We start from the raw sequence: 16,476 nt of genomic DNA, 5'->3' as shown, positions 1-16,476 counted from the left end.
TCTGTTGGTGCCTGAACCAGCAGCCCCTCCGCCTCTGTTCAGCCTCTTTACTCTGATGCTCCTCCTCTTGTCACTCACTGTCCTTCCTGTGATTCTTCACCTCTGCCTCTCCTATGTTTTTTCAGGGCCTGATGTGTTTGCCCTCGGTGAAGTTGTGACCTCCGCACACGCTCAGAACGTCCTCTACTGTGTTGCCAGCAATTTCCTGGAAGTCAAACAACTGGCCTCGGCGTTACTACGGCAACTCCCTCCATCAGCTGTTGCACTTCAGGTTAATGTGCACATAATTCCAAACACTAATGACAAAAATACGTATCATCGTTTACCTAGAATTTGTTTTATGCTGACATTGATTTAATTTATTAAAATGTTCTAGATGTTTGAACATTTTAAATGTCATGTACTGGTTAAATTGTAATGTTCAGTCGTTTGTGTAGATCCATAGCTCCATAGCCATAGACTGTACATCAGAAATGGACGTAGCCTCCATGACGTCGCCCACAGAGCTGTTTTGAAGCTCTGCTCTGGCTCGCTCTGACCATCGTCATCTTGGCAGTACCTGACTTGACCTTCAAGCTGATCCAAAAATGGGCAGAGGTTGTTAATGGCTGTAGCCGAGGTGTGCTGAATGAAGCCCGGCTGCTTTAAAACCTGCAGGTAGCTCACCAACTGTGATGCCACACAGCCGTCACTCAAAGCAGCACTGCCCTTAATTATTCAGAACTGTAAGTCTTTTATAATCGTTGAATCCTCAGTTTTCACAAATGGGGAAATTGGCCACAGAGATTAAAACAGTTTTTTTGTGTCAGCCTGTAAACATGTTTATTTCTGCTGTGAAGTTGGGCATAAAGTTGGGATAGACTGGCTTCTGGAGCCAGCCTCTAGTGGTCTTTTGAGGAACTGCAGTTTTTGCCACTTCCATGTTCAGCCTCGGAGGTTGCCGCTTGAGCTCAGCCCAGTAAATAGAAGTAACTATGAAGTAAAGAGACAAAATTGACTTCAATATTCAGGTGAAGAATAATTATTTATATGACGCGTGTAGTGATATTAAGGTCCTTGTGTTTTTAGGTTCCAGAGAGGATGCGCTGTGTCCTCCGGGCCGCTCTGGACCTCAGTACCAGCACCAAACCCTTCGACAGCGTCACCGCCGCCCACCTCCTCCACCTGCTGCTCCACCAGCCAGACCTGATCCAGGCGCTGCTGCACTGTGCCCACCAACAGAGGCTTGATTTCCAGCCTTCCTCCCCACCGCCCCAGGCTGCTGAGACACTCATCATAGAGCTCAACACTCTGGCAGGTCAGATCCACACACAGCCCTCAGAGTGTGTGTGTGTGTGTGTGTGTGTGTGTGTGTGTGTGTGTGTGTGTGTGTGTGTGTGTGTGTGTGTGTGTGTGTGTGTGTGTGTGTGTGTGTGTGTGTGTATAGCACATATTAAACTATTGTTTTTCTGTCCTCAGTGGTTCAGTTCTTGCTGCGTTGTCTGCAGTCAGAAGTATCGAAGGCCGAGTCGTCTCTGTTGCAGGCGGCTGCTTCCTGTCCTCTCTACGGCAGAGCTCACTGCATCACCGCCGTGCTGCAGCATCTAAACACCGAGTGAGCACCAGAATCACAACAACACATGTCAAACAGTCTGCTTCCTTTTTTTTTTTTTACATTGACAGTGGGAGTAGGTTTACTGCACAAACTGAAGTACAACAGTGTTTTGTATTTAAAGAGAGAAATCAGCCTTGACCTTCATCGCCTTCTCACTTCTGTTATCTTTTGGTGCTTGTGTGATAAGTGTGTTTTTATGTGCGTGTTTGTAGTAGTTTGAGTCAGATGGAGCAATGGAGGTCTCTGGTGTCAGAGCTGATTGCTGTGTGCTACAGGATGTCTGATGTGGTCTCCCCTGTAGTGCAGAGCTCCTCCCCTGAAGGACTCATCCCCATGGATACCGACTCAGGTACAGTCTTCTTCACTGTCCTGTGTGTTAAAAGATGTAAAAGATGTGATCAACAGGGATAACAGTGAATGAAAATCTGCTGTGTTTTTTTGTATGTGTTTGGACAGAGACCTCAGCAGGTCTGCAGAGGATCCTGCAGGAGATTCAACCCAGGGACACCAACGACTTCTTCACCAGTGCCAGAGAGCTAGACACACACCAAGGAGATGATCGCACACAGACCCAAACAACACACACGCCATCCTTTGACACAGGTGAATTAAAGATCCCTCCATCTCTCTGATTCTATTCAACTTTATTATTTAAAACTTTCCTTCCTGTCTCTTGCTGCCTGTGAGTGAAGTACTTGTGGTATCCTGAAGGGGGAGGTGTTTGGCCTTTTTTGTGGGTGGTATATTTTACATGAAGTCTGTCTGTCACCTCCAGGAAACTTCTTTAATGATGACCTAAACGACTGCAATTTCACTGCGATAAAGGAAACCACATGGCTCTGTGTAATGTGTGTGTGATCGAACATAAACAATAAAGCAGACACATTATGAGACTTAGTAACTTTCCACTGGATATGAAGCTTTAGGTTGGTTTGTTACATAATAAGATAAATACATCTTTTAGTTTAATTTATTAGCTAAACAAACCAAATAGTGATCAAACTTTTCCCATGTCATTTTTTCACGCGCACGCGTGTGTGTGTGTGTGTGTGTGTGTGTGTGTGTGTGTGTGTGTGTGTGTGTGTGTGTGTGTGTGTGTGTGTGTGTGTGTGTGTGTGTGTGTGTGTGTGTGTGTGTGTGTGTGTGTGTGTGTGGGGTGTTGCAGGCAGGGAGGGCTACAGGGTGACAGCGCAGATGGTGTTGGTATGCTGCTGGCGGAGCATGAAGGAAGTGGCCATGCTGCTCGGACAGCTGTGTCAGACTCTGCCGCTGCACTACACCAATGACACAGTGCTCATCACAGAGGAACAGGTGAGACCCCCCCGCCAACCAAACACACAAATACTGTACATACCTCACTCACACTCACGTGCTGCTATGACCTCATACTCAGCAGCATCTAGTGTGCTTAGAAGCAGCGGTGACTTTCACTTTAAGAGTCACAGTCATTGTCCAAACTGCTGACTTTGTTTAATGAGAATTCAAAATCTTTTATCATATCTGTTTATCTGGCCAGTTAAAGGATAATTCTGGTAATACCATCTATTTTTCCAATGAAAACACAGCTTTCAGAGAACTGACCCTTTGAACAAGTATTGTTTGTATGCAAAATCTGACATAGCTCACTCATCTGTGTCGTAACCTCCATTGCTATAGTTTGTGTGCCATTTTAAAGCATTTTGAGATGGCCTGATGTTGTTGGTTTTAGTCTTCTCATGAAAATGTTTTCACATTATTCCTGTATCAACCTTTTTCCTTTAGAGTAAATCGCATGTTGTGCTTGTGGCATAAAAATATACTCATTTAATTGGCACTCGATGCTGGACGTTGGTAGTGGCAGGATAACAAGGTCGTCAAAAGGGATGCTCAGAGCCACTGGATCATATTAGTACCATTTCTGACTTTATAAACCCTCCTGGGGTCTGTTTTCATGTGCCTCAAAGAAATTTGATGAATTCAGTACTGTTTGGTACAAGCAAATAACTTACTCAATTTGTTTCAGAACAACCAGGCTGCATTACAGGACAGTGAAAATAAAACCTGATCCGTATTGAAAGAACTAGAATAAAAAAGAGCCTAAAAGCTCTGCTCTGTCCAGTGTATTTGTGGTATGACTGTGCTGACTTTATGCTCGTCTGATAGATCTCCTCAAGAATCTCTTTTGTCTTGTTGCTATTCTTATTACATTAAGGTCACATTTTGGAGTTGGGATGGCTAACAAGGCTGACCGATCTGTAACAGCTGAGCTGAGAGTGCTGCAGCGAACATAGACCGCCCTCCTCCTCCAATCTCATCTCATACAATGACACCAGGCAATCTAAAAATACAACTGCTTGACCCTAAAGTGGACACTAATTCAACTATGCCGTCTCAATGGGGTCCAGAGAGTTATTTAAAGCCCCACCCACACACACTACAAACCCCTCTATGTATTCCATGTAAAGACTGTGTTTTCTTTACTGCAAGTGTTGTATATGCCGGGGAATGATGTGAACGTGTCTGCGTGTGTGTGACACCACGCTGCGAGGCCCTTCAATTAGCATCCGCCCTCGTTAGCGCCGCGCTTTCATTTGGGGCCTGAGCCTGCTGGTTTAATGGCTGCGACGCCCCTCCCTTTTCCACTGCATTCTTTCCAAATCACTTCCACCACCAGCAGGAAAACACTGAGTGCTGCAAACAACACACACACACACACACACACACACACACACACACACACACACACACACACACACACACACACACACACACACACACACACACACACACACTCGCATACTCATAGACAAACTCGCACAGGAATAGTTGTCTGAGTGGTTCAGCATGTGAACGTCCATAATAACAAGGGTACCAGACATGGGCTGTGTTTGTCTGTGTAGGGGATACGGTGTGTGTGTTTGTCTGTTGACCATTTATTTACACTGCGAGAGAAAGTAGGAAGGATCTGAGTGAACTATGTGCTGAATGGGTGTTTTTGTGATGCAGGGCTTACGTTTTTTTTTTACGTTTTTTTTTTTTTAGGTTATTTACCTGCAACAACTTAAACAGTAAATGTGTGTTTATTTATAAAGATGCTCATCAGTCAGTCAGCTAGTAGTTATTACGCTAACTGCATTGTACTGCTGTGTTCTCAAGCTGGAAACTGGATTCACATTGCAGTTTGAGTCTTACCTTTTTCAACATTATTTTTAATGCCATTGATTGATTCAGTATGAGTTGCGTTCTGATTACAACAGTTTATAAAAAAAAAAGAAATGCCTCTGTGTGAACAGCCAAGTAAATAAGTGCCATTATCTGTAAACGTTAAATATTGGATTCATCTTAATTGAATCTCATCCTCCCGTTTTTGAACTGACATTTCCATGACACTATTGCCTATTAGGGATTTTAAACATGGCACCACACAAATTCTAAAGGAAGACATTAACATTTTAGGGATTATAATAATTTCACTGTCATTTCTGTGTGGTACATATACATCAGTTAGATAGACTAACTTAGTTTGTTTATTATTAAACTTGCAGGTGCTGGTAAAGTATCTTGTTTGAATTAAAACCAACCATCTGTTGGTGGTAATTTTTTACATACAAATCTGAAAATGATATTTAACATTTTCATTTTTTTTTCCTCTGCAAGAAAGCCAATGATGATATTTCCAGAAGTGTTGAACTATTTCTTTGTAAAATAATTCTGACAGATGAATTAATTTATTTTATTTTATTTACATAGTGCCAAATCCCAACAGAACAGACGGGAGCGCAGAGAAAGAAAAGAACAGTATAGACAAACAAGGAACACAGGGCAGGTTGGCGAGGCCTGTTACTGCAGATCAGAAACATGCAGCTCCAAAGCCGGAAAGAGAGGACGGAGGTAGAAGCACAAACTACGGAGAAGACACAAAGTTCATGACTTGCAATAGGTGCTTATGAGTGCATGGACAGTGAGTTAGGTCATGTTCAGTTCAGAAGTGAGCAGCCACCACTGAAAAGTATTTTCCAGTGACTTTGCTGCTGCTGTCTTAATGATTTTTATGCCACTGGACAACCTGTATTAAAAAAAACAGTTTTGACCCGATTTTGTGTAGTAATGTGACATGAAATCCATGTATAGAGTTTAGTTTGGCACATTTCAGCCAAAAGTCTTATTCAATATTCCTTCTGAAACAGATGGGCTCTTTCCAGGGTTTTAACTGTCACTACTGAAATGGACTCGATGATGATGTCACTACCACAGTGTCCTGACGAGGTAATTGATGGTGATCTCATGGATACCGTGTTGTCTGTGGTAGCTATGGTGATGGGTCTTATTACATAACCAGTGATTTAACAAACTCCTGCTGAGCACCAGGCAAGACAAAAGGAAAGTCTGACCTCCTGTACTCTCTTTCTTCACCACAACCTTTTTTTTTTTTCATTTTCATTTGCTTGTCATCAGTTCCGCTCTCTCTCTCTCTCTCTCTCTCTGTGTGTGTGTGTGTTTGTTAGCATTAACGGTCAGCGGGGTGATTCCAATAGTGTTTGGAAAGTAGGATTTGGCTGAGTGTGTGCGGACAGTCATGCCGCCCTACCGCAGCGATGACATGCATGGGCAAACATATGTGGATAGTGTTTGTGTGACCAACACACATCTCCTTCCAACATGTGAGGGAGCTCAACACCTCCTGTGGTCTTCGGCCAGCATCCTGGGTGACGGCCATGTTGGCCTGGCTGGCAGCACTGCAGATGTTTTTTGCCATTGGGTGGTGCCATGGCAACACGAGGCAGTTATAGATGAGCATTGATGGTTTGATTTCTTTTTTTTTTTCTGTCAAACCTCTTCACACAATAGATTTTTTTTCCCCAGCTTTCTCAAGCTTATCAAGAAGGTACATTTTGACTTTGATGAGGAGGAGTTAAGGGGGACACAGAATGATGAAGCTGGCAGATTTGACTGAAATAGACAATAAAGGGAAGGAGGTCATCCTGACATAGTAATGTAAGTTTCTGTGCAGTCGCTGTAGAAAGTTTTCCGACACTTAAAATATATTCACACTTTACCAGTGTTATTTGATTTTAAGTGGATAAACCTGACTTTTTTCCCATCCCACTGACTCGCAAACCCATAATGACAAAGTGAAGAGATGTTTTTTTTCAGCAAATTTATTAAAATTCAAAACCTTGCATTATTTATAAAAGTATTCAGACCTGAAATTCATTTCTGTACAAGCCCCTTTAGCATCATTCATGGTTTGAAGTCTTGACAACTCTTTGTGTTGTGAACATATATCCTTCTGGACTTGTTTCTGGAGGACAAGGCACAGGTTATCATCACAACATCTGGATTCACCTGCACACAAACACGTAGCTTAAAGCAAGCATAAGGCCTTGCGTGCCCTGATTTACTCCAGTTTATTCCATTCTTCCTCGTAGTCTTCTGGAGCTTCATCAGGTTGGAGAGGAAGCATCTGTGAATTGCCATCTTCAGGTCTCTCCACAGATGTTTTGCTGTGCCTGAGTCTGGGCTTTGACTGGATCACTCGAGGACAGACGTAGAGAGCCTTGTCCTGAAGCCACTTTGGTGTTGTCTCGGCTGTTCCTGCTTTAATTCCCTATTGTGCTGAAAAGTGAGTCCTCACCACACTCTCAGGTTGCTGCACTCCAATGTAGTTTCTCTTAAAGCACCTTTACGTATTTGGCTGCATTCATTCTGCCACTCAGAAGCACGTTCCCACCATGATGCTACCATTAGCATGCTTTACTATAGGGACGGTGTTAGCCATTTAATCAGCAGGTCCTGGTCTTCATCACACATGCTGCTACCTCAGTGTTTGACTCATCAGATGAGAGAATATTTTTCCTTTTGCTCTCAGAATCCTTTTAAACTGTCACGATCCTTTTGCTCAGCTTCGCTTCTGTCTGATTATTGAAGTGTTGCTGAAATGGTTGTTCTTTTGGTAGATTCTCTGTTAAAGTGGCCACTGGTTTCTAGGTCACCTCCTTTACCTTACAGCACCTACTTGCTTTGTTACTCAGTTTGGCAACTTTAACGAGAGTCGTGGTGGTTTCAGTCTTCTTCCATTCCACACTGATGGACACCACTGGAAATACATTTAAGGCTTCAGACGTGACTTTATATCCTCACCCTGATCTAAGCCTCGCTGCAGGTTTATCATAAAGGTCCACAGAGAGGTCTTTGGACTTCATGGCTTGATTTTTTTTGTTCTGACATGCAGAGTGAATTGTGGTACCTTATATACACAAATGTCTACCTTTTTAAACTCGGTCCAGTCTTTTCAGTTTGACACAGGTGGTCAAGTTATTAAAGCAAGCAGAATGTGGCTCACCATAATTTGGAGCCACAGCAGAGGGTCTGAATACTTTGGCAAATGAGAGTTTTCAGTTTTTTTTTTTTTTTTTTTTTTCAGAAATTCTAAAAACATGTTTTCAATTTGTCATTATGGAATACTGTGATTAGACTCATGGGAAACATTTCACTTTTATCCTTTTTTAAATTTTTTAAATAGAATTTAGGATATAAATTGTGCAATAAGTGCAAAAGTCTGACTACTTTCTGAAACCTGTGTGTGCGTATTTATGTGTGTGTGTGTGTGTGTGTGTGTGTGTGTGTGTGTGTGTGTGTGTGTGTGTGTGTGTGTGTGTGTGTGTGTGTGTGTGTGTGTGTGTGTGTGTGTGTGTGTGTGACAGACCACCGAAGTAGCCAGTCAGCTGGAGTTTGACAGCTCTGGTGTTTATTTGGCCTGGCTCGGCCTGGCTCGGTTGGAGCCCTGGTTACACAGAGGAGACAGACCGTTTGTTTGCCCTGCTCGGCAGCTAAGAGGGGAAACACACCCACGTCCCACACACACACACACACACACACACACACACACACACACACACACACACACACACACACACACACACACACACACACACACACACACACACTGCTATTAACACAATGGAAATGCTTTGTGCAGCATAGCTCTATATTTGCTCTCTAGCGCACAATATTTGCTTCGTAACAATTTATTTGAGAGTCCAAGTTTCTAAAAATATACTGTATGCCTGCTGACGGTGGCCTCAAAGGTTCCCACAGTGGAATAAAAAATATATAGTTTTCAAAGCATGCACGTCTCGCTGAAAATTTTCATCACCTGTCAAAGGTGTCGTAAATCAGATTTTACTGCTCCACTACAAAGTAAACTCACCTGAGTGTTTCTTAATAGTGAATTGCAGAGTGATGTTGGACTCGGATACAGACTTCTTAAAAAGTTCAATTAAAGCAAACAGGAAGTGAATCCATTCACTGGCTTAGAGACGAAAAAGCTGCTTTTCCACATACTGGTACCACCATGATTTACGTGACCAGCACTGCTGAAATTTAGAAAAATGTCTTTATGGCAAATTTGATCACTTTATTATTCTTAGTACTTTTATTATAAAGTACTAAGAAGGACTAAATACAAGAAACATATCGCCTTCAAAGGAAAAAGTTATGATGTGGGAAATATGAAGTTATTGATGATGATATGAAACCTCAGCTGGTCTCCTACAACATGAGAACACTGATGATACTCCGCAGCAGTCTGAGGTGGTGCCCACATTCAAGTCCAGACCCCGACTGAGGAGGAAGACCTCTGAAGATGGTCAAATGTAGTACACATGAGGACAAAGAATATTTCAGCAAAATCTGACAGGGATTAACAAGAAAAATCCATAGATTTGTTTCAATCAGGAAATTTTAGTTGAAGATTATCAGTCTTCTCAATAATTACGATATAACATGGCAGATATGAAATTAATGACTTTGATATAGAAAGCCTCACACTGAAATATACAAAGAAATTACTGACTATAATGGAGACCAATAACTAAATCACATATGTTGCTGCTATTTCTCCACTTATGTGCCATTATAAAAACAGCTGCATGACAGAAAGATCATATTTCTTTCAATCATCATTGTGCCCCTAATGATGATGTCATTAGAAGAGCACCAGTCAGACCTCAAACAGTGGCTATAGAGATGGAAATATGATCTTTCTGTTAGTTTCATGCAGCTGTTTTTATGGCAAATATTATGATTATTTTGCAAAATGATGGCAGTCAACTCAAATAATTGCAATTGGGCATTTATGCAATAATTGTGACAGGCCTTAAAATCTATGCAACTTAAAATCATGTAATACATAGCCTTTATGTTTATCTGTTTATCAGCTATTCCCTCTTTCACTGCCATTGGTAGTTCAGTTGTATACAGTCTAAATGATCGGCACAGATATTTGGACTTGTCACAATGAGAGAAGTTCACGCATTTCATACGAATACCATGAATGAAGTACCAGCATGCACAAAGCTTAAGCAAATTATTATTTACACCTGTATGTGTTCATCTCTCACATGTCAGAATATGTTCTGTAAAGGTGACACAATGGTGAAATGTGTAAAAAAAAAAAAACCTGTGGGGGCTTGACTATTGCATTCTCCAGAGAAAGGATATTAGAAAGGTATATAAGACAGAAATACTAAAAGAAAAACAATAAGTCCTTTCAGTATGTAAACACAAATTCTTACAAAGGTACTGTAACTGTGTTTCATGTCTGACACATGCCTCTCACAGATAAAGCAAACTTATTCAAGTCTTAATTAAGTCCAACTACATGTATTCTAATGACAAATAACAGTAATCACATCTCGCATGTCAACATGTTTACCTCAGTAAATAACAGCGTTAAACTAGAGCAGTTGAGACATTTGTTATTGTGTCGTAGCAGTGAAGCAATAAGAGGCTTTTTATTGCCTGTTCTATTTACAAAGCAAGACTTGACATTTCCTCCAGTAGTTTGCAGCAGCAGCAGACCCTATCAGAGAGCTGTCTAACCCGGGCCGTCAGGGGACAAGTGGGCTATTTGGGTCACCGTTACGGCTCCGAGCCATACATGTAATTAGACTTGGGAAACTTCTCTCTCCGCACATGGATGTTTTTCTGGGAAACGGCTACATTTGCAAACAGGAAGTTGACATCTAAATAAAGTTCCCTCCCCCCGCAGGAAGCTTGCTTGGCCCTTTTTAAGCAGTTACACAGACGGGAACCTTCGGCAGGGGAAGCTTTAAATAGGGCGAAGCCGCGGCCTGGCCCGGCCCGGCTCGTCCCAGCTCAGCACCGCAGCGGTCTGGGCCCCAGCAGCCACGGGGCCATCTAACAGTGACTGTCGCTGCCATTTTTACCCCGGTGAGGTCAGGCCTGTCCTGGGAGTCCACTCTGGCCACCAATGTGATAAGTCATTGGGCTTGGTACCGCTGCGGTTTACTCAGGCCATACTTTTGGTGTTTAAGTTCATCCACTTTAGGTCTGTCAGGGTCAGTCGAGTTTATTGAGCAGTCGTGGACAAAAGCAGGCTTTCTAAGTCTTGCATCTGTGTTGCATATATTCTATTTTACACGGACTATTCATTCATTTACTTTCTTTTTCATCACATCCTCCTGCGGTTTATCTCCTGCAGTCCTCATCTTCATACATCACTGTTCTCATGCAGTGACATCAGGGCCTCGTAGCTGCCGTCAACAGTGACTGGTGTATTTCTGGTTCTTCTGCGGGTCTTTGTCTGTGTTAGTTTAGATGTTGTGTCTCACCCCACATTCCCAAAGGGGCTGTTGGGAAGGTTTTTTTTTTCCCTCTTCACACAGTTTTTTAATTTTTTTTTTACGTTGGAGCCTTTGCCACCCCTCCCTGTGCCCTCCATGCCACCCCTGACTAAGTCGGGGCCTGGCTGCCTCTGTGGTGGCGGTGATACCACAGCCTTAATGACAGGGCGCTGGGGCCCTGCGTCCGCCTCGCCCTGCCGCCTCACCTGCAACACACTCACCAGTTTACACACTGTGTCTGTGTCTGTGTGTGTGTGTGTGTGTGTGTGTGTGTGGTTAGAATAATGTTGCTAACACTATTACTAACTGGATGGCTTTACTGACAGTGGCCATTATGTGGATGTCTCAGCATCCTTTTTTTGAACACACTTGTCACGCTACTGACATGCCGCTCTCACGCTTGACATGCCCGGCGCTCACTGGCCGAAAACTAAGTGGTGTCTCTAAAACAAGAGTGTAGTCGGAGTTGCAGCTTCGCCGCGCTGGCCAAGTAGAGGAAAGGCTAAAATGGGATTAGGTAATGCAATGAAAAACCCTCGTTTCTACACCCTTTTTCTTTTAGGGGCAATTTTGTACTGGACAATGAATGCTTTTCAGGTTTAAAGACAAATATGGGGAAATGGTTTATCTATCTTACCGCTATGTTGCTTCATTTGATGGGCAATGACTGGAGTTATGCCGTCAAAGTCTATGTTGGACTGATTGAGATTATTTGTTTCACCAGTAGTAGTAGTCTTCTTACTAGACAAGGCTTATCGGCTAATGGATTTTGCGTCCTGAGAGTTGATGAGAAGTTCTATTTTGTGATGTAAATATTGTTTACAAAACTATGAGTAATGAGTGGTGGTGGTGGTGATGGTAGGAGACGATGCTTTGTTCCTGGAAATTCTCTCACTAACAGGTTTTTAGTGAGGATGCCTCTAACTGCAGGAAGCCACTTGGTGCACCTGTTGGTAAAAAGTCAACTAATATCCTCATTAGTTTGTATGCGTCCGTGACGATGATAGCGTCACATGGAGGCTTTATGTTTTGGGGTTGTCTGTTCGTATGTAAGTCTGTACTGTTCTCGTAAAAGAGATTTCTCAAAAATGCCTCGATGGGATTTCTTCAAATTTGACACAAACATTCACATGGTCTCAAAGATGATCAGTCCAAGGACAAAGTTGGTCTAACTTGATGTCCTATCTGTCTTTCTCATTCTCTGGAACATCTTGAGGGAATTTATTCAAATTTGGTTGACTTGGTACCAAAGATGACCTGATTAGATTTTGGTGGTCGAAGGTCTATCTGTCCTTCCCACTATCATGAATGCTTTATTTCAAGGAAGGGCTTATTGTAAGGAATGCCTTCAGAGAATTTCTTAAAAGCTTGGCCTCAACGATGAACGGATTAGATGCAGGGGGGTCAAAGGTCAAGGTCACTGTCACCTCTCCCTTCCTTTTGAATGTAATATCTCAAGAACACCTTGAGTTAATTCCTCCAAATTTAGCACAAACATTCAAATGGACTCAAGGATGAACTAATCAGCTTTAGTTGTCAGAAGTCAAAGGTCACTGTGACCTCACACCCTTCCCATCTTTCCGTCCCATTCCCGTGAATGCATTATCTCAGGAACGCCCCACGGTGCGGCAACATCTCCATTTGAAGCATTTCAACACGTATAAATTCCTTCAAAGGCTTCACTATATATATTATGAGTCTGGACGGACATGAATGCAAACTGCAAATTGACTGGTTGGCGAAGGAATACAACCACGAGTCGGTAATTTTAGTTTGGAATAGATTTTTAACTATTTTCTTTGTCTTTGGCTGACTGCAATGTATTTTTCCTCTAGTTTCTTTTTTTTGTGATAACCCTCTTATTAGAAGTTAAACAGTAGCATTATAAACAATTAATTGATTAATCAATTTCTCTACAAACTGAAAACTGTAAGTAATACGAATAAGAAGTAATAAGACGAGTAATAATTCAAGTTTCAGCTTGTTAAATGTCAGATTTAGTTTCTGTTGGGTATCCTGGTGGCTTACTGGTTAAAACACATGTAATCACATACCAGCTAGATTTTCTCCATTACCCTTTCTGGCATGTCGCCTCTTTCATTTTTTTTCAGTTTTGAACTGGCATCGCCTTCACCTCTGGTAAATTGTGATGGACATTTTGTAGACTAAATGAAAAATTTGTTTAATAATTGCTAAATTAAAAAAAAATTGCCAGATTACTCTGCTTTGAAATTACATATCAGTTGCAGCTTTGTTACCAGCACTGATGATATAACTCGGTTGAATGATCCCTTTTACAACGTCCTTCATGCTTTCACTGTGGTAACATCCATGAAAAAAATCCTAACTTCTTGACTGTAGCATCTGTCTGTGTGATCATGTGATTAAAATGTAACTTCTGTTATTTTGGTGTGCAGGATGATCTTGTTCCCCCGCATTTTACGACAGAGAAAACAGATCACCTGCTACCTCATTGTTCAGCCCGTCTAGACTGATGCACCGATTCACTGCCTGCACTGGTCGGCGTGCAACCTGTCACGTCACTAAGGACACATAATTGATTGACTGTCATTTTGACCCTTAGCAACAGGTCACATCCATTTCTGCTGGTGGGTAAAGCAGAAGGCTTAAAAGTCACGTGACACACACACACACACACACACACACACACACACACACACACACACACACACACACACACACACACACCCTTACAGCAGAAAGTATTGCCGCTCCAGTTGCAGCTGGGTTGCTGAGTCCCTCTCTGTCTCTCTGTTACAGGTGGAGGGGGTCGGCCTGTACTTCCGTCAGCAGCTCCTGCAGTCCCGTCATCGTGGCGCCTTTGAACTGGCTTACGTGGGCTTTGTGCGCCTCACCGACATGCTGTGCAGGTGTGTGTGTGTGTGTGTGTGTGTGTGTTCGTTCACATTCAGGGCAAAGGGGCTGAAAGGTAATACTGCTGAGCGGCCATGGGCATTAGTTTCCGTCATGACACTGAGTGTCAGTGTGCCTTGTAATTAGCAAGCAGACAAGTCCTCTCAGTATCACTCCTATAATACACCGTAATTACATCAAGACCAGATAATTGGATTTCTTCATCATCTGGTGCCCTCTGGACGGCCAACTGAGACGCGGGGGCGTGACAAAACTGACCGGCTGATGACAGAGGGAGACTTTTTTTTTCTTGAAATTCAATTCAATTTTATTCGTATAGCACCAAATCACAACTCAGGTTATTTCAGGGCACTTAACATGTAAAGTCCTGAAAACACGACTTTACAACATTATACAAAAGGAACCCAACAATTCAACAATTACCACGAGCAGCTGGGAGGAAAAAAAAAACCTCCCCTTTAACAGGAAGAAAAACCTCCGACAGAGGGAAGGAAAAACTCCCTTTTAACAGTAAGAAACTTTGGACAGAACCAGGCTCAGAGGTGGGCGGCCATCTACCTCCACCGGTTGGGGTGAGAGAGAGCAGAGAGAGAAAATAACAGCGTAGCGATCCAGGACAATGGATTCTAATACATTACTTAATTACAAAAGATTTTTGGGAAATGCACAAATTTTCTTTCTTTCCAAGAATGAGGATGAGATGCTTTGATATTAATATCTTGTCTTTGCTAATTACAATGTCAGGACATCGTTAACCTTGCATTATAACTTGGGAAACTGCTTGCTTGATTCAGTCCCAAATGAAAAAAATAAATAAAAGCTCACTAATTAACATATATTAGCTTCTATGTTCAGTCTGTACACAATTAGGATAAGGATACATATAAGGGTGTTTATTGTCATTGTAAAAAGATACAACGAAATTTAGTTGGCAACTTATCAGTTCAGTAGCAGAACAAGGAAAAAGATGTTCTGCAGATGTTAATTACAAATTAATATCATATTTGGTAATATACTGGGGGGTTTACATGTTGGAGTTATTTCTTGAAATAAAAAGGTTATCCATCCACAAAACACTATTATATTGATTTATTGCATTGTGAGTTGAAACATTGTCTTTTGTCGTCACAAAATCATCCCTTGTAACTCCTGTAACTGTAAATTCATGTAGTTTCCAAAATGTTGAATATTCCTTTACAGTCAAGGTACTTTATTATTATAGATATGAGCTCTTTAAGCTTTAAGAATCAGCCTAATTATGTTACTTCTTTAAATTATTACTACTTTATAGTGTTAGTTTTTTTTAGATGTTAATTTTACATCTACTTTAGCACAGTATGATATCAATTTCTTCATGATTGCTTTGTCAAAAATCTGATCAAGACAAAATTAACATTGGGGAAAAAAGTGCTGACTATTTATATGAAAAAAACCCCACCAAATCTCTAAATTAGAAAATTCCAAGCTACACATTCACTTAAATTGCCCACTGAACATTTGTCACCAGACTGATTCTGTGGCGCTGCGCTGGAGTGTCATGAGTCCACAGTCCTCATCAACTCTGTTATTCATAGAAATAATTTCTCTCTTATCCTTGCGAGGTGGGGGCTGGGGGGGAACAAAACAAAAATGCTTTAATTCTGAAGAACATGAAAGAATTTCTCACTTTCTCGTGCCTCCCTGTTTCCCTTGGTGGTGGGTTGTGGAAAACGTCTTTAGCCCCCGCGGCAGGTGGCGAACCACAAAACCGTCGCAGCAGTGTTGACTTTGAACCACCCGGCGCTGAGCAGTTAAAACAAAACTCTCTTGTTTTGTTCTTGTCCCAGTCTCTCTCTCTCTCTCTGTCTCTCTCTCTCTGTCTCTGTGTGTTTTGTGTAACGAGGGCGACATTCTCGCGGTTGTGTGTAGGAGTGCTGGGTGTGTGTGTGTGTGTGTGTGTGTGTGTGTGTGTGTGTGTGTGTGTGTGTGTGTGTGTGTGTGTGTGTGTGTGTGTGTGTTTCCAGGAGGGGAAGAGCAGTGTGTGCAGGGTATTCAGGCCGTGTGCTGGGTTATGGGGTGTTGATTGCGGGGTGCTTCACCGCAGCCTTTTGATGCTCTGCCTCAGGATCTGGCTTTGCTGTGTTCCACTGTGTTTGCACTCTCTCACTGTGTCTCTTTGTCCCTCTCTTTACTCTTCACAGTTCTCTTTCGTTCCCTTCTTTCTATCTCTCTCTTTTTTTTTTTGGGGGGGGGGGGGTAGTCTCTGTGACTGAATTCCCTGGAGAGACGTGTACATTTATATCTGCATCTGTTTATGGCCGGCGGTTCCCGATCTCTTGTGTCAGACATGCCCGCAGAGTCCCATCAGATGAACTCAGTCAC

The 16,476-nt window shown here is 42.3% G+C and overlaps 1 protein-coding gene across 1 annotated transcript in view; it reads left to right on the top strand.

The window, feature by feature from the left end:
- thada (THADA armadillo repeat containing) overlaps positions 1-16,476 on the top strand; it is a 111,899-nt gene that overhangs the window by 7,862 nt on the left and 87,561 nt on the right. Inside the window, exons 16-22 of the mRNA XM_069689818.1 lie at positions 126-271; positions 1,069-1,297; positions 1,459-1,594; positions 1,807-1,943; positions 2,051-2,197; positions 2,760-2,905; positions 14,002-14,111. Coding sequence (XP_069545919.1) covers positions 126-271; positions 1,069-1,297; positions 1,459-1,594; positions 1,807-1,943; positions 2,051-2,197; positions 2,760-2,905; positions 14,002-14,111 — 1,051 coding nt within the window. The remainder of the gene's footprint in view (positions 1-125; positions 272-1,068; positions 1,298-1,458; positions 1,595-1,806; positions 1,944-2,050; positions 2,198-2,759; positions 2,906-14,001; positions 14,112-16,476) is intronic.

This window comes from Brachyistius frenatus, unplaced genomic scaffold (genome assembly GCF_029030835.1).
Source record: "Brachyistius frenatus isolate BFR_SWC_R1_liver_20210118 unplaced genomic scaffold, ASM2903083v1 Contig_8, whole genome shotgun sequence".
Lineage (NCBI taxonomy): Eukaryota > Metazoa > Chordata > Actinopteri > Embiotocidae > Brachyistius > Brachyistius frenatus.
This window is presented reverse-complemented; position numbering and strand designations above follow the sequence as displayed.